The sequence below is a fragment of the Bufo bufo genome, chromosome 4, assembly GCF_905171765.1.
Source record: "Bufo bufo chromosome 4, aBufBuf1.1, whole genome shotgun sequence".
NCBI lineage: Eukaryota > Metazoa > Chordata > Amphibia > Anura > Bufonidae > Bufo > Bufo bufo.
In genome coordinates, this window is record NC_053392.1 from 600,648,457 (window position 1) to 600,672,779 (window position 24,323).

The window sequence follows — 24,323 nt, forward strand, 5'->3', positions numbered from 1 at the left end:
ATATAAGAAGGCGATGAATGGAAGACCACTTTTAAAGGCGTTATCTGGTGAAAGGATAAGGAAGACCTACCCTCAGGATAGATCATCATTATCAGATCGGTGGGTATCCGAGTACTGGCATCCCAGCCGATCAGCTGCTTCAGGGAGCTGCCATGCTTCCTGTAGCTCTGGGAAGAGCTGCTGGCTCTTGGCAGCTTTCCAAGCATAGTGCTGTAGATAGTACAGCGGCTGTACTTGGTATTGCACCTCAGCCCCATTCACTTCTATGGGGCTGAGCTGCAACTAGGCCATGCGACCGATGTATGGTGATGTCACATGGCTTAGGAAGAAGCCGTGGCGCTCATTGAGCATCGGACCTCTCCTAACAACTAACCTTCTGGGGGTACCTGCTGTCAGACCCCTGCCAATCTGATATTGATTACCAATCCTGAAAATGGTTAGCAGTGATTAGCCCTGGTGCCTTGCAGCGCTAAGGTCCTAGGTTCAAATCCGACGAAGGACAACATCTGCATGGTATTTGTATGCTCTCTCTGTGTTTGCTTGGGTTTCTTCTGGATACTCCGGTTTGCACACTCCAAAGACATTCGGATAGGGAAGTTGTTGCAGGAAGGTTGTCTTGAAGCCCTCCCCTTCAGAACACTTTGTGGTAAAAATAAGGCAACGCGGGTCCGAAAATAACATTCTGTGTATTATTGAAGAGCATCTACTTCAAATAAGATCCCGCAGTGATGTTTTCTAAATGGACTACAGAGAGTAGTTATTTTTCTATGATCCAGAGAAGTGGCCTCAACCTACAAGTCTCCAAGCTATTCAATGGTTCCTGGGTTTTGACAGTTAGTCCTTACAGCCCTAGTTTCAGCTCTGACTCAAAGGGGTGAATGCCATGAGTGGACAAATACCATATTCCAGTCCCTTAAATCGACTTTTGCATGCGCATGATATGGCACCACCCCGATGTCAGAAAGTAGTTCTTTCTTGAGGTGGATGCATCTCTGTGGGTATATGAATAGAGTTGAGCGAACACCTGGATGTTCGGGTTCGAGAAGTTCGGCCGAACTTCCCGGAAATGTTCGGGTTCGGGATCCGAACTCGACCCGAACTTCGCCCTGAACCCTATTGAAGTCAATGGGGACCCGAACTTTTTGGCACTAAAAAGGCTGTAAAATAGCCCAGGAAAGGGCTAGAGGGCTGCAAAAGGCAGCAAAATGTAGGTTAATCCCCTGCAAACAAATGTGGATAGGGAAATAAATTAAAATTAACCAATATCAATTGGAGAGAGGTCTCATGGCAGAGAATCAGGCTTCACGTCACCCACCACTGGAACAGGCCATTGTCAGATATTTAGGCCCCGGCACCCAGACAGAGGAGAGAGGTCCCATAGCAGAGAATCAGGCTTCAAGTCATAGCAGAGAATCAGGCTTCAAGTCATAGCAGAGAATCAGGCTTCAAGTCATAGCAGAGAATCAGGCTTCAAGTCATAGCAGAGAATCAGGCTTCAAGTCATAGCAGAGAATCAGGCTTCAAGTCATAGCAGAGAATCAGGCTTCAAGTCATAGCAGAGAATCAGGCTTCAAGTCATAGCAGAGAATCAGGCTTCAAGTCATAGCAGAGAATCAGGCTTCAAGTCATAGCAGAGAATCAGGCTTCAAGTCATAGCAGAGAATCAGGCTTCAAGTCATAGCAGAGAATCAGGCTTCAAGTCATAGCAGAGAATCAGGCTTCAAGTCATAGCAGAGAATCAGGATTCAAGTCACAGCAGAGAATCAGGCTTCAAGTCATAGCAGAGAATCAGGCTTCAAGTCACAGCAGAGAATCAGGCTTCAAGTCATAGCAGAGAATCAGGCTTCAAGTCACAGCAGAGAATCAGGCTTCACGTCACCCACCACGGGAACAGGCCATTGTCAGATATTTAGGCCCCGGCACCCAGACAGAGGAGAGAGGTCCCATAGCAGAGAATCAGGCTTCATGGCATAGCAGAGAATCAGGCTTCATGTCACCCGCCACTGGAACAGGCCATTGTCAGATATTTTTAGGCCCCGACACCCAGACAGAGGAGAGGTTTATTCAACTTTGGGTTGCCCCACAATATAATGGTAAAATGAAAATAAAAAAAGGATTGAATGAGGAAGTGCCCTGGAGTACAATAATATATGGTTAAGGGGAGGTAGTTATAAATGTCTAATCTGCACAAGGGATGGACAGGTCCTGTGGGATCCATGCTTGGTTCATTTTTATGAACGTCAGCTTGTCCACATTGGCTGTAGACAGGCGGCTGCGTTTGTCTGTAATGACGCCCCCTGCCGTGCTGAATACACGTTCAGACAAAACGCTGGCCGCCGGGCAGGCCAGCACCTCCAAGGCATAAAAGGCTAGCTCTGACCACGTGGACAATTTGGAGACCCAAAAGTTGAATGGGGCCGAACCATCAGTCAGTACGTGGAGGGGTGTGCACAGGTACTGTTCCACCATGTTAGTGAAATGTTGCCTCCTGCTAACACGTTCCGTATCAGGTGGTGGTGCAGTTAGCTGTGGCGTGGTGACAAAACTTTTCCACATCTCTGCCATGCTAACCCTGCCCTCAGAGGAGCTGGCCGTGACACAGCTGCATTGGCGACCTCTTGCTCCTCCTCTGCCTTCGCCTTGGGCTTCCACTTGTTCCCCTGTGACATTTGGGAATGCTCTCAGTAGCGCGTCTACCAACGTGCAGGAAGTAAGGTGGGCACATTGTCTTTGTACCGGGGATCCAGCAGGGTGGCAACCCAGTAGTCCGCACACGTTAAAATGTGGGCAACTCTGCTGTCGTTGCGCAGGCACTGCAGCATGTAGTCGCTCATGTGTGCCAGGCTGCCCAGAGGTAAGGACAAGCTGTCCTCTGTGGGAGGCGTATCGTCATCGTCCTGCGTTTCCCCCCAGCCACGCACCAGTGATGGGCCCGAGCTGCGTTGGTGCCAACCCGCTGTGAACATGCTTCATCCTCATCCTCCTCCACCTCATCCTCATCCTCCTCTAGTGGGCCCTGTCTGGCCACATTTGTACCTGGCCTCTGCTGTTGCAAAAAACCTCCCTCTGAGTCACTTCTAAGAGACTGGCCTGAAAGTGCTAAAAATGACCCCTCTTCCTCCTCCTCCTCCTCCTGGGCCACCTCCTCTTCCATCATCTCCCTAAGTGTTTTCTCAAGGAGACATAGAAGTGGTATTGTAACGCTGATAACGGCGTCATCGCCACTGGCCATGTTGGTGGAGTACTCGAAACAGCGCAACAGGGCACACAGGTCTCGCATGGAGGCCCAGTCATTGGTGGTGAAGGGGTGCTGTTCCGCAGTGCGACTGACCCGTGCGTGCTGCAGCTGAAACTCCACTATGGCCTGCTGCTGCTCGCACAGTCTGTCCAGCATGTGCAAGGTGGAGTTCCACCTGGTGGGCACGTCGCATATGAGACGGTGAGCGGGAAGGCCGAAGTTACGCTGTAGCACAGACAGGCGAGCAGCGGCAGGATGTGAACACCGGAAGCGCGCACAGACGGCCCACACTTTATGCAGCAGCTCTGACATGTCGGGGTAGTTGTGAATGAACTTCTCTACCACCAAATTCAGTCTATGCGCCAGGCAAGGGATGTGCGTCAAACCAGCTAGTCCCAGAGCTGCAACGAGATTTCGCCCATTATCGCACACCACCAGGCCGGGCTTGAGGCTCACCGGCAGCAACCACTCATCGGTCTGTTGTTCTATACCCCGCCACAACTCCTGTGCGGTGTGGGGCCTGTCCCCCAAACATATGAGTTTCAGAATGGCCTGCTGACGTTTACCCCGGGCTGTGCTGAAGTTGGTGGTGAAGGTGTGTGGCTGACTGGATGAGCAGGTGGAAGAAGAGGAGGAGGAAGCTGAGTAGGAGGAGGAGGCAAAGAATGTTGCCCTGCGATCCTTGGCGGCGGAAGGACGTGCGCCAAACAGCTCTTCGCCTGGGGCCCAGCCGCCACTACATTTACCCAGTGTGTAGTTAGGGAGATATAGCGTCCCTGGCCGTGCTTACTGGTCCACGTATCTGTGGTTAGGTGGACCTTGCCACAGATGGCGTTGCGCAGTGCACACTTGATTTTATCGGATACTTGGTTGTGCAGGGAAGGCACGGCTCTCTTGGAGAAGTAGTGGCGGCTGGGAACAACATACTGTGGGACAGCAAGCGACATGAGCTGTTTGAAGCTGTCTGTGTCCACCAGCCTGAATGACAGCATTTCATAGGCCAGTAGTTTAGAAATGCTGGCATTCAGTGCCAGGGATCGAGGGTGGCTAGGTGGGAATTTACGCTTTCTCTCAAATGTTTGTGAGATGGAGAGCTGAACGCTGCCGTGTGACATGGTTGAGATGCTTGGTGACGGAGGTGGTGGTGTTGGTGGTACATCCTCTGTTTGCTGGGCGGCAGGTGCCAACGTTCCTCCAGAGGCTGAGGAAGAGGCTGAGGTGGCGGCAGCAGAAGAGGTAGCAGGGGGAGCCTGAGTGAGTTCCTTGTTTTTAATGTGTTTACTCCACTGCAGTTCATGCTTGTCATGCAGGTTGTGCTAAGGTTCAGAACGTTAATGCCTCGCTTCAGGCTCTGATGGCACAGCGTGCAAACCACTCAGGTCTTGTCGTCAGCACATTGTTTGAAGAATTGCCACGCCAGGGAACTCCTTGAAGCTGCCTTTGGGGTGCTCGGTCCCAGATGGCGGTGGCCAGTAGCAGACGGACTCTCTTGGCGGCGGGTGTTCTGCTTTTGCCCACTACTCCCTCTTTTGCTACGCTATTGGCTCGGTCTTACCACTGCCTCTTCCTCCGAATTCTGAAAGTCAGTGGCACGACCTTGATTCCATGTGGGGTCTAGGACCTCATCGTCCCCTGCATCTTCTTCCACCCAGTCTTCCTCCCTGACCTCCTGTTCAGTCTGCACACTGCAGAAAGACGTAGCAGTTGGCACCTGTGTTTCGTCATCATCAGAGACGTGCTGAGGTGGTATTCCCATGTCCTCATCAGGAAACATAAGTGGTTGTGCGTTAGTGCATTCTATCTCTTCCACCCCTGGGGAAGGGCTAGGTGGATGCCCCTGGGAAACCCTGCCAGCAGAGTCTTCAAACAGCATAAGAGACTGCTGCATAAGTTGAGGCTCAGACAGTTTGCCTGATATGCATGGGGGTGATGTGACAGACTGATGGGCTTGGTTTTCATGCGCCATCTGTGCGCTTTCTGCAGAAGACTGGGTGGGAGATAATGTGAACGTGCTGGATCCACTGTCGGCCACCCAATTGACTAATGCCTGTACCTGCTCAGGCCTTACCATCCTTAGAACGGCATTGGGCCCCACCAAATATCGCTGTAAATTCTGGTGGCTACTGGGACCTGAGGTAGTTGGTTCACTAGGACGTGTGGCTGTGGCAGAACGGCCACGTCCTCTCCCAGCACCAGAGGGTCCACTAACACCACCACGACCATGTCCGCGTCCGCGTCCCTTACTAGATGTTTTCCTCATTGTTACCGTTCACCACAATAAGAAAAAAATTATTTGGCTCAATGTATTCAATTCAAATTCAGGCCTTTTTTTTTTTTTTTTTTTTTTTACAGGCACCTAACACTATCTGGCTATCTATTTAGGTACCATATTACACTAATACAGGCACAGCAGTAACGACAGATTTAGCTGAATATAAATTGTAGGCCTATTATTTAGGCGCTGGATGACAGGTATACGTTTACGGACAGAATTAGACTTGGAAATGCACGGTAGCGTGTGAAGTTATTGAGGATGACCCTATCCGCACCTTCAATCTAATATACCCTTTTATGGATAGATTTAACCTTGGCCTGAGAGCAGAAACCACAAATTTAGGGAATTGCTAAATTGGGAATTGTATTTCAACCCAGAACAAAAACTGTGCTTCGGCAGACAGCAGACAGTATTACAATTGGCTAGCCACAGCTGAAACACCAGATTTAGGGTACTGCTATTTTGACAATTGTATTTTACCCCTCAATAAAATAGCAAGCACAGCCAAGCCCCTGATGTAGGATATAGCAAAAAAACAAAACACACACACTATTGATGGTTAAAAATGGACTTGGTGGCAGCTTGTGCTGGCGCACCACAAGACACAAAATGGCCGCCGATCACCCCAGAAAAAAGTGACTGAAAAACGCTCTGGGCAGCCTTAAAACAGTGAGCAATTGAATAGCAGAGGTTGTATGATACACAGCTGTATAGCGATCACTTCAGTAAATAAATCCCTGCCTAATCTCGCCCTAACAGCAGCAGCTGCATTCTCTCCCTACACTGATCAGAGCAGAGTGACGTGCGGCGCTACGTGACTCCAGCTTAAATAGAGGCTGGGTCACATGCTGCACTGGCCAATTACAGCCATGCCAATAGTAGGCATGGCTGTGATGGCATCTTGGGGCAAGTAGTACGACGCTTGTTGACTGGCTGCTTTGCAGCCTTTCAAATAGCGCCAAGAAAGCGCCGAACACCGAACCCGAACTTTTACGAAAATGTTCGGGTTCGTGTCACGGACACCCCAAAATTCGGTACGAGCCCGAACTATACAGTTCGGGTTCGCTAATCCCTATATATGAACTGTCTTTACTTAAATGGTAATTCCTGGAAAGGTGCTCACCTGTGGTTTACTTTCGTAGCCCTTTTCTTTGTTGAAAGTTGCTGGTCACCCCGTTATTTAAAAGACTATTAATCTGATTTCTCAACATTACTGGTGGCCTACAGTTTCTAAAGATGTTCAAGAGTATATTGCCTGCTGCCCTATCTGTGCCCAGAACAAGTGTCCAAAACAAAAACCTGCAAGACTCCTGCTGCTGCCAGTGCCCGAGGTTTCATGGCAGCATGTCATTATGGATTTTATCACTGACCTTACTTCTTCCTCTCGCTGCATAGTAATCTGGGTGGTGGTTGATGGATTCTCAAAAATGGCCCACTTTGTGCCTCTACCTCGTCTCCCATCTAGCAGTTGGCCAGCTTATACATGGAACACATTTTCCAGCTTCATGGGTTACCCTTGCAAGTCGTGTCTGACTGTGTACTACAGTTCATACGAGTTTTCTTACAGCAACCATTCTATTACCAGGAAGGCTAGCCATGAACAGAAACAACTTAGTAGATATGCCTGTTTGGATGATATTTATGATGCAAGCCCAGGGCAAGCAATACTCCAGCAAGGCATTGGTCCTAGCAACCAGCAGGATGGCTGCTGTAGGAATGATGAGAAGAGGAGTGCAGCAAAAAGTCAAACTGATGCTGGTGGTAGTGGACTGCATTTTTAGGCTGACAGGCAGGGTCATCTGTCACGGAGACCATTACTGCCGAACAGTGTGTTGTCTTTTGGGTGCTCGGGGTCAGCATATTGCGGATTGGATAGACAGATTGCTGGGTGGGGCTAGGGAAGACCCATGGGTCACGGTACACTTTGGTACCAATGAAAGTCAGGAGAAGATGTAAGGTCCTTAAAAAGCTCAACTTCAGTACCTCCAAGGTAGTGTTTTCAGAAATACTACCAGTGCCATGCGAGTCACTAGAAAAATAGTTCTTCTGCTTCCTTGCGGAGTGTGTGACCCAGCATGCCACAGCCTGCTTCTGGGAGGCAAAGCCTCATCTCTCTTCATCAAGGCCATGCACTCCCCGACTCTTACAGGGTCAGTTTGCACACCCTAGTTCACACCAGCCAATGGCTGGTCACCTTTGGATACTTAAGGCACCTTCCCCTATGGGAGGGTGCTATCTGAGCAATAGGCTATAATCCTGCAAAGGTGTGCTATATTTGTTTGCGAGTGTACAGAGTTCTACAGTTATACACCCTCCGTTGCCTGCTCTGAACTCTGCTAAATCTGTTGGTTGGCACAGTTCCACCCCCACTGCCATAGCTGGACCCCTGCTGCATGCGCAGTCATCGGTGAAATCACCAATGCAGACGCATTAACCCGTGCACAGCCGCGGTCAGTGCTGACCACTGCACATGAGATGTCCGTGTAGGGAGAAAGCAGCCATCAGATCCCCACGCTGCTGTGACGGGGACCCCATGGCAAGGAAGGCAGCACCTGGATCTCACAGGCAGGAAGGCTGTAGGTGTATTACAGTGTGTAATACACTTACAGCCAATGTTTTACAATGCAGAAGTATTGTCATACATTGTAAAGAGGATCAGACCCCCAAAAATTAAAGACAAAAAATAAAGTGAAAAGTAAAAAATAAAATAAAAATCCTTATGCCAAAAAAGTCATTAGGTATTGCCACGTCCATAATAACCTTCTCTATAAAAATATTACATGACCTAACCCCTCAGGTGAATACCATAAAAAAATAAAAACAGTGTCAAATAAGCGATTTTTGGTATTGTCACATCCGTAACAACCTGCACTATAAAATTACCACATGATCTAACCTGTCAGATGAATGTTGTAAAAAACAAAAATTAAAAATGGTGCCAAAACAGCTATTTTTTGTTACCTTGACTCAGAAAAAGTGTAATATAGAGCAACCAAAAATCAGATGTACCCTAAAATAGTACCAACAAAACTGCCACCTTATCCCGCAGTTTCCAAAATGGGGTAACTTTTTTGGAGTTTCTACTTTAGGGGTGCATCAGGGAGGTTTCAAATGGGACATGGTGTAAAAAAAACCCAAAAAAAAACAGTCCAACAAAATCTGCCTTCCAATAACCATATGGCATTCCTTTCCTTCTGCACAATGCCGTGTGGCCATACAGCAGTTTACAAACACATATGGGGTGTTTCTGTAAACTACTGAATCAGGGCCATAAATATTCCGTTTTCTTTGGCTGCTAACCCTTGCTTTGTAACTGAAAAAAATATATTAAAATGGAAAAACTGCTAAAAAAGTGAAATTTTATCTCTATTTTCCATTAATTCTTGTGGAACACCTAAAGGGTTAACAAAGTTTGTAAAAATCTGTTTTGTATACCTTGAGGGGTGTAGTTTCTTAAAATGGGGTCACTTTTTTGGAGTTTCTACTCTAGGGGTGCATCAGGGTGTCTTCAAATGTGACAGGGCAGCTTAAAATTATCCCAGTGAAATCTGCTTTCCAAAAACCATATGGCGTTCCTTTCCTTCTGTGCAATGCCGTGTGCCCGTACAGCAGTTTACGACCACATATGGGGTGTTTCTGTAAACTACAGAATCAGGGCCATAAATATTGAGTTTTTTTGGCGGTTAATCCTTGCTTTGTTAGTGGAAAAAATTATTAAAATGGAAAATCTGACAAAAAAGTGAAATTCTGAAATTTCATCTCCATTTTCCTTTAATTCTTGTGGAACACTTAAAGGGTTAACAAAGTTTGTAAAAATTAGTTTTGAATACCTTGAGGGGTGTAGTTTCTAAAATGGGGTCATTTTTGGGTGGTTTCTATTATGTAAGCCTCAAAAAGTGACTTCAGGACTGGTCCTTAAAAGTGGGTTTTGGAAATTTTCAAAATTTGCTTCTAGACTTCGAAGCCTTCTAATGTCCCCAAAAAATAAAATGGCATTCACAAAATGAGTCAAACATGTAGTAGACATATGGGGAATGTAAAGTAATAACTATTTTTGGAGGTATTACTATCTACTATAAAATTAGAGAGATTGTAATTTAGAAATTTTTCCATATTTTTGGTAAATTTTGTATTTTTTTTTTAATAAAAAAAATAAAATTTGACTCAATTTTACCACTGTCATGAAGTACAATATGCGACGAGAAAACAATCTCAGAATGGCCTGGATAAGTAAAAGCGTTTTAAAGTTATCGTCATATAGAAGAAACCGCAGCACTCTCCTGTCTTCAATTCAGTGGAATTTATTTCACCAGCAAAAAAATGCGACGTTTCGACCGTAAAGGTCTTTCTCAAGCAACGTTGCTTGAGAAAGACCTTTACGGTCGAAACGTCACATTTTTTTGCTGGTGAAATAAATTCCACTGAATTGAAGACAGGAGAGTGCTGCGGTTTCTTCTATATGACGCATCCAAGGGGGAACTTCTGACTGGCTCCCAACACGGCTGGCACCAAGATAAGACTAATTTTTCGTTGTGCTGCTATACACATTTTTTTCCTATGATTTTAAAGTTATCACCACATAAAGTGACATATTTCATATTTGCAAAAAATGGCCTGGTCCTTAAGGGGTTAACAGCTGTCATGAGATATTTTGGGGCCCCATATACTGGGATTGGTCAGAGCGGGATATAGCATTACAGTCTTTAGCAGGAAGGGGTGAGCAGAATGGCCGGCAAGCTGTCACTGACCACTGGGGATTTTTCCTCCTGTTATCCGCTGTTTAGTCTGCCACCGTGGTGGGTCTGCTGTAAGGTTCTTTCAGATTCCTAAAAATTCAGAAGCTTCTAATAACTACTGAAAGAGGGTTCATAGAAGTTAGAAGAATGGGTGATAACCCCAACCTTCTGATCAATACTGTGGGACACCTGGTATCGGTAACAATTGTGCGCTAATAAAGGAAAACCTGTCAGAAAGTACAATATGTGACCCCCAAACTGCCACCACTACCTGACTATACAAGGAGTCATCAGTAGCCAGTGAAGGAGCAGAATCTGGGAGTCTTCTCTGCTTTATGTAGTGGTTACTACTCACCTGGGTGGTTATCGGTGGGAATGTCCTCTATGATCTGCTCATCACTCCTCACATATGTATCTTCAGCCTTAATATTGGTCAGATCTTTACCCAGATTTAAAAGCTGTGAAACAGAAATGGTAAAAGTCAGCAGACTGATGGAGAAGTCGTGTGGAATGTTTGATGTGACCAGAAAAGATTATTAATTACAATGACAAAAAGTGATGAAATGACAGCAGAGTTATCTGCTATGGCAGCGGTCCATGCCTATAGCTCCTCTCCTTCCTGCTGGTGGGCACGTCCGCTGCCTGGTTTACCTGCTCCATAGCCTTAGGGCTCCAGTGGTCCAGTCCCACAGACATCCCTCTCTCCCTTACCAGTGGTCCCAGCTGCTGGAATAACGCTGTCCTCCCACACAAGCTGAGGCCTGCTTCCTGCCGATAATGACCTTCTCTGCCCATAGGTCATGTGTGCACACACTATCTCTGGCTCTTATAGGGCCGGCATGCACGCACTCTAGTCTCTACAAGCCATGGAAAGGAGCCTGATCAATAAGTTCTAGTATGCTAATTTCATGCAAAGGCGTGCCATTAGCTTGCTTGCCTGTTCTGTGTACAGACTTCTGCCTGACTTCTAGATTAGACTCTTTGCTGCGTGACCTGACCCTTGACTGATCTACATTCTGATCCTGAGCTGCTTGTCCTGAAAACGGACCATTTATCAGACTGCATGTATTCTGCCTGTCTGGACCCGTGGGTCAGCAGTCACTTGTACAAAAATTACTTCAAATGGAGCAGCCTAGTGGTTCCCCTGCAGCAGAGTCCAGATCCCTGTACAGGGGATAAAGGGTAAAGATCGGGGGAAGAGAAGGGGGGGGGGGGGTCACTTTTATAATGCCGTTTGGAGCAGAACCAAGTTGAATCTGTTCAAGACACAAAGAGGATCCACATGTGCCAAGTTTCATTATCTGACCCAAAATAACTGAATATAACTGTATATATCCATCTGGTTGGTTCCTTTTTCCAAACCAGCAGTGTCTACAGACAAAAAAAAACTGTGAGAAGATCCAGATGACATGAAAGGTCTATAGTTAGCTGTAATTCTGCCATCTCTACCTTTCTCATTATACAAGGATAAAACATATAATACTGGTTTAGAAAACAAGACTGAACACAAGATCTTCACAGCACTTCTACAGATCATAGGGAACCTTTCACGAGACCTTATCTTCATCTACCTGATCATCATATTGGACATTTTGATGTTCTTCTGAATCATCCTGTGGAAGAAGAGGACTAGGACATCTCTCCAGCGTTGTTCTCTCTTCTATAACTGTAGGAAAAACATACAGTGACTGAATTCACTAATTACATATAAATAATGAGAGGATGTGTATATTTAGGCATGTCTATTACCTGTTAATGTGAGGGGCTGGTGATCCTCCATCATAACGTTCTTGTACAGATCTTTGTGTCCTTCTAAATACTCAGACTCCTCCATGGAGAAATAGACGGCGACATCCTGACACCTTATAGGAACCTGACAACACAATGATACAGTCATTACCGAGATCCCTTCATAGTGTTACTGTATAATGTCCCGGCATTCCCAGCGATGTCACCTCTCCAGTCAACAGCTCAATAATCTTGTTGGTGAGCTCTAGGATCTTCTCTATGTTGACTTTCTCATGTATCGGGATGTGAGGTGTCATCCTGGATACTAGGCTCAGGATTCCTCCCCGTCCATCAGATACCGGGGCCTGACAATGCTCACTAGAGGTCTTCTTCACTACTGTGTATTCCTGGTTATGGAGAGAAGCAGTAATAAATATCACTCCACACATCTCCAGAGTCCCTCACCTCTCCAGTCATGTCCATCTGTTAATAACATAGAGAAGAGTAATGTGACACCATCAGAATCTCTCACCTCTCCAGTAAGCCGGAGGAGGATTTCTAGGGTGAGATTTATTATACTCTCTGCCATCTTGTCCCCATCCCTATCCATCCTTGAATGAAGGGTCAATCAGGAGAATGATCTTGTATAGGAGATATACGCTGAGCGGATCCGATATTGTAGGAACCTGAATGGAAAGAAGAAGAACCGATGTAAAATTATAGAAAACCCCATGTAAAATACAATTACTGGAGATGAGAAGAGGAAACACTGGAGGAGATAATAAAGTGTATTATGGTAGTTCCTCCATGTTTCAGGTCAAAGCATGTCACACCTTCATATCACCACTATAGTCATTTACAGGTCACAGGGGTAATCCCTGTATAAAGCTGTAATCTGGTAGATCACTTCATAGATCTAGAGCTCAGACTGCCCCAGTCCTATCAGTTGGAATTTAAAGAATAAAAGAGCATCTGTCAGCAGTTTTGTACCTGTGACACAGGCTGACCTGTGTTGGTCCCAGGTTCGAATATGCCCGCATTGCTGAGAAAAATGAAGTTTTAATATATGCAAATGAGCCTCTAGGAGCGACGGGGGTGTTGCCATTACACCTAAAAGCTCTGCTCTCTCTACAACTGCTGCACCCTCTGCACTCTTACAGAACCAGGCAGTGAAAACATCATCACACCTGGTCCTATCAATGAAAGTAGAAAGGTTGTGGCAGATGCAAAAAAAGGAGCCTCTTGGTGTAATGGCAACACCCCCGTTGCTCCCAGAGGCTCATTTGCATATGTTAAAACGCGGGTACATATTGTAGGGATTTGCTCTGGTAGGCAGGGTAAGCGGATGCAATACAGAGGCAAAATCATGGTTGATAAACAAAAGTCAGTGTTTATTCACACAAAAAAAAGGCAGGAAAAAACACGTCACCTGGCAGTCCACAGCAGGCTTTAGGGCGCCTGGATTCCAGCTTGCAGCTCTCAGCCTTGTAGTATGGCGGTACTCCTCAGCTCCCAAACCACAGAGCTTCACTATCACCTGGAGGTTCCTTCCACACCCAGCTGAGCTGCTGGCTGGGTTTTTAAGCCCCAGCCCAAAACCTGGCCTGGACGTGGGGAACAGCCACCCACCCTGCTCTTTGGCTGCTCCCAATAAGAACCGGCCTGGATCAGCTTTTCAGCCACACTAAGAAAAAACAGTGTCAGCGAGCACTAGCTGTGGCTGACACACAAAATAACCGGTTCCTATCTCACCGAGGCCAGGAACTTCGGTGACACGTACCTTCCGTCAATGACGGACCCTTGCACCTTCCTACTTACCTCCCCCCTTTGTTCAACCCTGAGGGGGTGAACACACGCCAGACAGTGTACTCGGGACAGGGCATCTGCGTTTCCCTGTAACCGGCCTGCCCTGTGTTCTACTGTGAACTTAAAGTTTTGCAGCGATAAGAACCACCTGGTGACCTGAACATTCCTCTCTTTGGCCTGGCTCCTCCACTTGAGAGGGGAGTGATCGGTCACCAGACGGAACTTCCTCGCCAACAGATAATAGCGGAGAGACTCGAGTGCCCACTTGATGGCCAGGCACTCTCTCTCTCCACTATACTGTACCAGGTCTCCGCTGGAGTGAGCTTACGGGTGAGGAAGACAATGGGATGCTCCTCCCCGTTGACTTCCTGAGACAGCACCGCACCGAGGCCCACTTCAGAGGCATCAGTCTGTACCACAAATTTCCTCTTGAAGTCAGGCGTCACCAAAACCGGGGACCCACACAGGGCCGACTTCAAAGCAGAGAAAGCCTCTTCCACCTGGTCATTCCAGCGGACTATCACGGACTTCTGTCTCTTTAAGAGCCCTGTCAACGGAGCCGCTAAAGTGGCAAAATAGGGGACAAACCTCATGTAATAGCTCACCATTCCCAGGAATGACTTTACTTGTCTAGAGGTGGCAAGTCGGGGCCAATTCCGTATCGCCTTTATTTTGCTCACTTGATAATGACTCCGCGCCCAATGACATACCCAAGGTATTTAGTCTCCTCTAACCCTATCGCACATTTCTTTGGGTTAGCTGTTAGTCCCTCCTTTCGAAGGGAGTCCACTACGGCCTGTACTTTGAGCAGGTGACTTTCCCAGTCGGTACTGTGAATGATAAAATCGTCCAGGTAAGCCGAGGCGTACCGCCGATGTGGACGAAGTACAATATCCATTAGACGTTGGAAAGTGGCAGGGGTGCCATGCAGGCCAAAGGGTAACACCTTATACTGGTAAAGCCCCTCTGGTGTAATGTAGGCAGTTTTCTCTTTGACAGCCTCTGCCAAGGGAACCTGCCAGTTCCCTTTGGTGAGGTCCAAAACAAAAAAATACCTGGCTTGACCAAATTTCTCAATTAGTTCATCCACCCAAGGCATTGGATATGCATCAAACTTTGATATTTCGTTTAATTTCCGAAAATCGTTACAAAACCGTAACGTCCCGTCTGGCTTGGGAATTAAGACTGTAGGACTGGCCCACTCACTTTTAGACTCCTCAATGACATTCAGCCGCAACATGAGTTGCACTTCTTTCGAGATGGCTTTTCGCCGAGCCTCAGGTACTCGGTATGGCTTTAACCGGATTTTTGCCTGAGGCTCAGTGACAATGTCATGTTGGATTACGGAAGTGCATCCAGGGAGGTCCATGAACACATCTGTGTTCCGACTAACGAACTCCCTGGTCTCCTGAGCCTGTTTAGAGGAGAGGCTGTCAGCAATTTTCATTGTGGCAACCGCTTCCCTTGCATCAGACATAGGAGCCGAAATCTCTTGTCCAAGAAAGCCCGGTCACGGACTGTCTTCCGTACAGGTTTCCCTATCCTTCCAAGGTTTTAGCAAATTAACATGGTAAATCTGCTCTGGCTTTCGCCTCCCCGGCTGGTGTACCTTGTAATTTACCTCCAATTTTTTCACGTACCTCGTAGGGCCCCTGCCACCTGGCTAAGAACTTACTGTCCACTGTCGGCACCAGAACCAAAACCCGATCACCCGGGTTAAAGTTCCAGACCAGAGCCTACCGATTATATATCCGACTCTGGGCTCGCTGAGCGGCCTCCATATGTTCCCTGACAAGAGGCAAAACGGTCTCTATCCGCTGTTACATCTTGGTAACATATTCCAGGACGCTTTTATGCCGAGTGGGTTGTTGTTCCCACGCCTCTTTGGCCATGTCCAACAAGCCACGTGGATGTCTGCCATATAGAAATTCGAAGGGCGAGAACCCAGTAGAGAACTGGGGCACCTCTCGCACTGCGAACATGAGATAAGGCAGAAGAAGGTCCCAATCCTTTCCATCTTTGGTCACCACCCTTTTTAACATAATTTTTAGAGTTTTGTTAAACCTTTCAACCAGTCCATCCGTTTGTGGATGGTACACGGGCGTCCGTAACTGTTTAATATGCAGCAACTTGCAGAGTTCCCTCATGACCTTGGACATAAAAGGAGTCCCCTGGTCAGTCAGGACATCTTTAGGTAGCCCCACTCGGGAGAACATCTCCATTAGCTTTTTAGCTATAAGTTTCGCCGATGTATGTCGCAGTGGGACTGCCTCCGGGTACAGAGTAGCGTAATCAAGGACAACCAAAATGTGTTGGTGTCCCCTAGCGGACTTCGGGACAGGACCTACCAGGTCCATAGCGATTCACTCAAACGGTACCTCGATGATCGGGAGGGGTACCAAGGGACTGCGAAAAAGGTGCTGGGGGCTAGTTGCCTGGCAGGTCGGGCAAGACTTACAGAACTCGTCCAGCTCTTTAAACACACTGGGCCAGTAAAACCGTTGTAGTATCCGGTCCTGTGTTTTCTTCATTCCCAGATGACCCCCGAGAACATGCTGGTGGGGTAACTCTAACACGAGTTTGCGATAAGCCTGGGGCACCACCAACTGTTCAATGGATTCACCTTGCAGCTGATTTACCCGATACAACATATCCTGATGGACCACAAAACGGGGGAACACAGACTCTGCCCCTGGTTGTTGTGGTTCACCATCAATTATTAGTACATTTTCCCAGGCTCGGGACAAGGTTGGATCCCGATGTTGCGCGGTACAAAAATTATCCCCGGAGACATTGAGGTCTGCCAGCTCAGGCCCCGGCGGCAAGTCCTCCATGTCTCCCACCATTACACTCAGCGGGGTTGTCTCCTCCTCTTCCACCGAAGTGGCGGTCACCCCTACTGCTGGACCTTCGGACTCAAGTTCCCAGGGTTCTGGTCTCCCCCCTGAGCCGGGCCACTCTGCTAGGGTTACATCTGTCTCCCGCGTATCAGTCACTCTCGGAACAGGCCACAGTGCTGTGAAACCCGGAAAGTCTCTCCCTACTATAAGTTCTTAGTGGAGGTGGGTTGCAACAGCCATCTCGTGGATCCAACTGCCGGAAACCGTAGACAGAGACACCATAGCAGTAGGGTAGTCTTTTAAGTCCCCATGGATACACATGACTCCGACCTTACGGCTGGTGTACTCAGTGGAGCGTACCAGGGAAGCCCTTATCAGGGTCACCAGACTTCCTGAGTCCAACAGAGCCTCCGCTGGAGTGTCTCCCACCTCAACCTGGCACAGGTGGTTCAGAGACTCCGGAGCACCCACTGCACACAGTTTCCTGGCATATAACGATTGACAGAAGCCATAGTTTGTGTCCATGGGTTCCCCCTGACGTGGACACGTGACTGGTCAGCTGCAGCCACCAATTGTAGGGATTTGCTCTGGTAGGCAGGGTAAGCGGACGCAATACAGAGGCAAGAACACGGTTGATAAACAAAAGTCAGTGTTTATTCACACAAAAAAAAAAAGGCAGGAAAAAAACACAATACTAGGCAGGGCCCTGGTGTTAATTCACATAGCAAAAGTCCACAGCAGGCTTTAGGGCGCCTGGCTTCCCGCTTGCAGCTCTCAGCCTTGTAGTATGGCGGTACTCCTCAGCTCCCAAACCACAGAGCTCCACTATCACCTGGAGGTTCCTTCCACATCCAGCTGAGCTGCTGGCTGGGTTTTTAAACCCCAGCCCAAAACCTGGCCTGGACGTGGGGAACAGCCACCCACCCTGCTCTTTGGCTGCTCCCAATAAGAACCGGCCCGGATCAGCTTTTCAGCCACACTAAGAAAAAACTGTGTCAGCGAGCACTAGCTGCGGCTGACACACAAAATAACCGGTTCCTATCTCACCGAGGCCAGGAACTTCGGTGACACGTACCTTCCGTCAATGACGGACCCTTGCGCCTTCCTACAATATGAACATGCATGCTGGCAGTGTGAGATCAGTGGTCCAAAGTTACTTAACCCGTTAAATCCTACTCCTATGCCCACTTGTGTGCCAGTCATTTCTGTGGTCATACCGCGTTCAGCTGATTTCCCCTCAGGACCGCTCAGTGCAATTTATTTTATTACTGGGAAAAGTTCTCATAATTCATTAAAACACAAAAAATACAAATTATGATAATAAGAAACTAATGAATAAGAAACCTTCAGCTGCATCCATCGCACAGTACAGAAATAATTCCGCCATATAGCACATAGAGAACGGCTGCAGTGCAGTATAAGGCGGGGTTCACACGTGACCGGTCAGCTGCAGATTTGCTTTGCGGATTTCTGTGCGGTAAATCTGCAGCGTTGTACAGAACCAGCAAAGGGAATGAGCTTTTAGTAATTCTCAGTCACACGTGGCAAAAAACAAGCGGATTATAAATCTGCAGGATGATGATTTCCGCTGCGGATTTAACCCCGTCCGGTGCAGAGAATGAAATCTGCCTCTAATCTGTAGCTTTTCTGCGTTTTCTTCTGTTGCAGATTACAAGCAGATAATCAGTCACATATGACCCTATAACACTGTACAGCATAGAGGTAACACTCCCAGGAGGTCTGCGCTCGGAGAACCCCTTTAACCCCTGATATGAATAGTGACCAGGAGGCAACGCTACAGCAGAGAGCTGGTGGAGAAGGGGTTAATAACCCCTCTGCCCCAGGAATCCTGACAGACAATGGCGGTGACTACACACCTACCTGCCCTGCTGGACACAACATGTACCCACCTAGAATGTATGGGCTTCTGAGAGGATGGAGCCCCGCCCCCAAGTTGTTCTAGAAACTAATGTTCTCCTCAAAACCTCCCTGACTGTAAACCTGTCCCTAATCCTGACCCGCACAGGAGACCGCACAGAACACGGAGAGGACGTCCCGCTGCCCAACACACAGGACACTTACCTGAACCTCACTTATCACCACCGATCTCAGAGTCACATTACCTCACCAGGTGACCTAAACCTGAACCATCATGATCATGTGTTCCTATATGGGAGGAGTCAGGCTCCCGGTTGTGCTGCTGGAAGAGGTAAAGGACCTGTGATGATGTCATGATCATGTGATTCTGTGTGGGAGGAGTCAGGCTCCCGGTTGTGCTGCTGGAAGTGGTAAAGGACCTGTAATGATGTCATGACCATGTGATCCTGTGTGGGAGGAGTCATGCTCCAGGTTGTGCTGCTGGAAGAGGTAAAAGACCTGTGATGATATCATGACCATGTGATCTAGTGTGGGAGGAGTCATGCTTCAGACTGTGCTCCTAGAGGTAAAGGACCTGTGATGATGTCATGACCATGTGATCCTGTGTGGGAGGAGTTAGGCTCTAGGCTGTGCTGTTGGAGGAGGTAAAGGACCTGTGATGAAGTCATGACCATGTGATCCTGTGTGGGAGGAGTCAGGCTCTAGGCTGTGCTCCTAGAAGAGGTAAAGGACCTGTGATGATATCATGACCATGTGATCATGTGTGGGAGGAGTCAGGCTCTAGGCTGTGCTGTTGGAGGAGGTAAAGGACCTGTGATGATGTCATGACCATGTGATCCTGTGTGGGAGGAGTCAGGCTCTAGGCTGTGCTGTTGGAGGAGGTAAAGGACCTGTGATGATGTCATGACCATGTGATCCTCTGTGGGAGGAGTCAGGCTCTAGGCTCTGCTGTTGGAAGAGGTAAAGCACAGTCTGCAGGAGTCTGTGATCTGTAAATGGTATTTGTTCTAGAGAAGGGACAGACACCCAGCAGCAGCTGTCTCTTCCTGTGCTGTAAGAAAAGAGCGAGATCTGGTGGGGAAGTCTCACCTACTTCCCTCAGAATTTTTCCCAGAGAGGTGTAATAGCTGGCGAGGTGTAATAACTAATGCCTTCTCCGTGTTCATTTATTAAGTTTCCTCACTTATAAAGCGCCAACATATTCCTCAGCGCTTTACAGACTTTAGGATCAAGATGTTCCCTCTGAGGCTCACAATTCAAGTTCCCTATCAGTATGTCTTTGGAGCATGGGAGGAAATCGGAGCACCCAAACACAAACATGGGGAGAACATACAAACTCCATGCAGATGTTGTCCTTGGTTGGATTGGAACCTAGGACCCCAGCGCTGCAAGACACCAGTGCAAACCACTGAGCCACCGTGCTTCTCGCCATCAACCTGAGATTACATTTTGTCCGCCAGACGATCCCGACGCTTTTCAAGGTTCGCTTTGGAAAAATCCAGTAAAATCGCATTTTACTCATATGTCGGTGGGAAAAATCACTCGGGAGGAAGAAGAAGGAGGGTGCTCACATGACCCTGAGAGGAAGTGGGGGAAGGGGGAGCCTTGCCCTGATTGGTATGAGCCAATGAATGCTGCAGCGGTCAGGGAGGTGTCCTAGCAGAACGCCATTCTGTGCTGTGAATCAGGGTGGTTGGGTCTTACAGTGTCTGCCAGGAAAACCATCTTAGGGAGTCAGGGAAAGTTAGAAATAAGTCAAGCTTGTATTCTACTGTCAGGGAGAGTAAAGGGAAAGGCTAGAATTACAAAGAAGAAGAATTGTGTAGAATAGGGAAAGGCAGGGAAAGTTTTCAGTCATGGAGAGAAAAGCGAGGTCCTGAGGCTGGGTGTTCCTCCTAGCACAGCTGCAGCTGCTGTAGATACTCAAAAACAGAACAGAAATACTGTGTTTTTTGTTGGGGTGAATAAGGTCAAAACTGTACAATATGTGTTTCACCATCCAGAGGATAGATGGCTTTTGAAATCTAAATGAAAAAACACCTGAAATACCAGTCCTAATTCTGTATTAGGGCATCTCCAGACAGCTGATTTTATTTTTATTTTTTTGTGTGGGAAAATAGCAATATACATTTGCAATGTGTGTCTTACAATACAGAGGGTTAGTTTTAAATCTCTGAGCGAAAACATGAAATCCTAGTCAAAAATGCATGTCAGGACATCTTCAGACAGAATGTTTTTTGTTTGTGAAAAATAGCAATACAAGTGCGCAACATATATCTTACAATACAGAGGGTAGCATGTGAAATCTGTGTGAAGACGTGAAATACTAGTCTGAAATCCGTGTCAGGGCATCTCCAGACAGTGCAATTGTGTGTGTGGGGGGGGGGGGCGGGGCGGAATAAACTCATAGTAGTTTGCATATTTGTGCATATTTAGATGCACATAACAGATATGGCCCAAATCTGTTAGTGGCGCCGATACTGCATTATTTCCAAAGTCAGTTGTCAGTAGCAGTGCCTTCAGGGTGTTTGTGGAAAGTGAAGGACATTTTATTGCGTGTCTCTTTAAGTTCCAGAAAACAGACTTGCAAACTGTTCCATACTTTGTGTAACTGTGTACATGTCACCGTGGAGAGTGGGGGAAACCCATCACCGTACAATGTCGGGGAAGAAAGGAAAGCAACTAGACCTGAACACCAGGAAAAGGGAGCAGGTCATCTCCTAATGCCACCCTAATCCTGGCCCTGACTCCTAACCGTATGAGCAGACCCAGATAGTAGGTGGCCTTATACACAGGAACCTGGGCCCTACTGACCCTATCGATCCCTGGGATACTGGTCAGGAATAAGAGACAACCTGTTCATCCACAACACAGAAAAGCAGGAGTCTCTGCAGGCCTAACAGCAAGGAGAGGAGCAGACAGTAAACAGAGGACAAACTCGACAGGTAAGTGTCCTGTGGCAGAATGACAACAGACCACAACGTCACTTACCTGCCCAGAACAACAAAAGGAACGAGTCGTCCGCACCACAATCACTGGATCCTGTGAAAAGCACTGAAGCCCAAACACACATATCAGGACTCAGTACAAACACAGGAGCAGTAGTAACTACCTGGCCCACCATGCGGCAAGATGCATGGCGGACCCAGACAGCACTGCTTAACTGAACCCCAGGGACCCCTTTCCGGAGGTTCAACACCCAGGGTAACGCCTTGCATATACAGTTGCAAGAAAAAGTATGTGAACCTTTTGGAATGATATGGATTTTTGCACAAATTGGTCATAAAAAGTGATCTGATCTTCATCTAAGTCACAACAATAGACAATCAGTCTGCTTAAACTAATAACACACAAAGAATTAAATGTTACCATGTTTTTATTGAACACACCATGTAAACATTCACAGTGTAGGTGGAAAAAGTATGTGAACCCTTGGATTTAATAACTGGTTGAACCTCCTTTGGCAGCAATAACTTCAACCAAATGTTTCCTGTAGTTGCAGATCAGACGTGCACAACGGTCAGGAGTAATTCTTGACCATTCCTCTTTACAGAACTGTTTCAGTTGAGCAATATTCTTGGCATGTCTGGTGTGAATCGCTTTCTTGAGGTCATGCCACAGCATCTCAATCGGGTTGAGGTCAGGACTCTGACTGGGCCACTCCAGAAGGTGTATTTTCTTCTGTTTAAGCCATTTTGTTGTTGATTTACTTCTATGCTTTGGGTCGTTGTCCTGTTGCAACACCGATCTTCTGTTGAGCTTCAGCTGGTGGACAGATGGCCTTAAGTTCACCTGCAAAATGTCTTGATAAACTTGGGAATTCATTTTTCCTTCGATGATAGCAATCCGTCTAGTCCCTGACGCAGCAAAGCAGCCCCAAACCATGATGCCCCCACCACCATACTTCACAGTTGGGATGAGGTTTTGATGTTGGTGTGCTGTGCCTCTTTTTCTCCACACATAGTGTTGTGTGTTTCTTCCAAACAACTCAACTTTGGTTTCATCTGTCCACAGAATATTTTTCCAGTACTGCTGTGGAACATCCAGGTGTTCTTGTGCAAACTGTAAACGTGCAGCAATGTTTTTTTTGGGACAGAAGTGGCTTCCTCTGTGGTATCCTCCCATGAAATCCATTCTTGTTTAGTGTTTTACGTATCGTACATTCGCTAACAGGGATGTTTGCATATGACAGAGACTTTTGTAAGTCTTTAACTGACACTCTAGGATTCTTCTTCACCTCATTAAGTAGTCTGCGCTGTGCTCTTGCAGTCATCTTTACAGGACGGCCACTCCTAGGGAGAGTAGCAGCAGTGCTGAACTTTGTCCATTTATAGATAATGTGTCTTACCATGGACTGATGAACAGCAAGGCTTTTGGAGATACTTTTATAACCCTTTCCAGCTTCTTAATCGTAGGTCTTCTGAGAGCTCTTTTGTGCGAGGCATCATTCACATCAGGCAATGCTTCTTGTGAAAAGCAAACCCAGAACTGGTGTGTGTTTTTTTATAGGGCAGGGCAGCTGTAACCAACACCTCCTATCTCATCTCATTGATTGGACTCCAGTTGGCTGACACCTCACTCCAATTAGCTCTTGGAGATGTCATTAGTCTAGGGGTTCACATACTTTTTACACCTGCACTGTGAATGTTTACATGGTGTGTTCAATAAAAACATGGTAACATTTAATTCTTTGTGTGTTATTAGTTTAAGCAGATTGTGATTGTCTATTGTTGTGACTTAGATGAATATCAGATCACATTTTATGACCAATTTGTGCAGAAATCCATATCATTCCAAAGGGTTCACATACTTTTTCTTGCAACTGTATGCCGGACATAAAACATCAACTGACCAGACATGTAACAACAACAAGACGAAACACGACACCCTCAACATAAACCCACACCAAACTACCAAACAGGTAAGGTAGGGGAACAAGAAGGATAGAATGGGAAGACAAACTATGTTCAACAAGCTGGCCCTCAAGCTGGACAGATGGAAAGGTCCAGAATGGCAGCATAACTCCAGCCCCACCAGAAGCTGAAGTCAACTCTGACCTCAGGCTCCAAATACCAGTACTATAGGAGCCAAGAGGCCACACCCAGCTCCACCTAGCTCACCCACATAGCTCCATCTACCATCCTTCGGTAGATTGCCTGCCTTCTGCATCCTCCAGCCTGGTCCTTCGGTTCTCTTGGGCCCTGAGGCAGTAGTTCTTCCTCCTGCAGTTGTGGATTCTCCTTCTGGAGTTGCCAGACATTCTTCTGCGCCTCCTCCTTCGGGCAGTGTGCTATCTCCTTCTTCTGGTGCGACTGCCACACCGTTGGTGACTCCTGGACATCCTTCTTCAGTGCGGCCAGGTGAGTTTACAGCTGCTGATGTGTTAATACTTTTTCTGTTTCAACTTTTGCAGGCTGTTCAGTCTGCGTATTTTTCTTCTCCTTACCCTTCACCCTCCCCCTCCTTCTTCTTCTTATGCTGAAGTTTCTGATAGTGCTAATGTTTCCTTGGCTTGGCTCCCGGTGGTGGGAGAGGGGGATAAGGTTGTTGCGGGGGTTAGTTCACCCCCTCCCTGGTTGCTTTTGCTGGCCAGGGCAAAAGGTGTACCAGAGTTGTGTTATAAAGAAGCTATGATTTGTGCTGTTTTTCCTTTAGCTTTCCATTTATCCGCTTCTGTGAAAAAAAAATTGTAATAATGAATTTGTTGATTAGTTGTCCCTTTTGCCTCCTTCTAAGGATTTTGTTCAGAAGCTGAATAAAAAGGAGGATAAATTGGACGAGGGCCGTCGTCGTCCCATTCAGAGATCCTTTTATAATTGGCT

At 47.2% G+C, this 24,323-nt stretch overlaps 1 protein-coding gene across 1 annotated transcript in view; it reads right to left on the minus strand.

Annotated features, from left to right (window-relative positions):
* LOC120999334 (zinc finger protein 436-like) overlaps nucleotides 1-24,323 on the minus strand; it is a 580,871-nt gene that overhangs the window by 378,045 nt on the left and 178,503 nt on the right. The window contains exon 5 of the mRNA XM_040430202.1: nucleotides 11,806-11,915. Within this exon, the coding sequence (XP_040286136.1) occupies nucleotides 11,806-11,915 (110 nt within the window). The remainder of the gene's footprint in view (nucleotides 1-11,805; nucleotides 11,916-24,323) is intronic.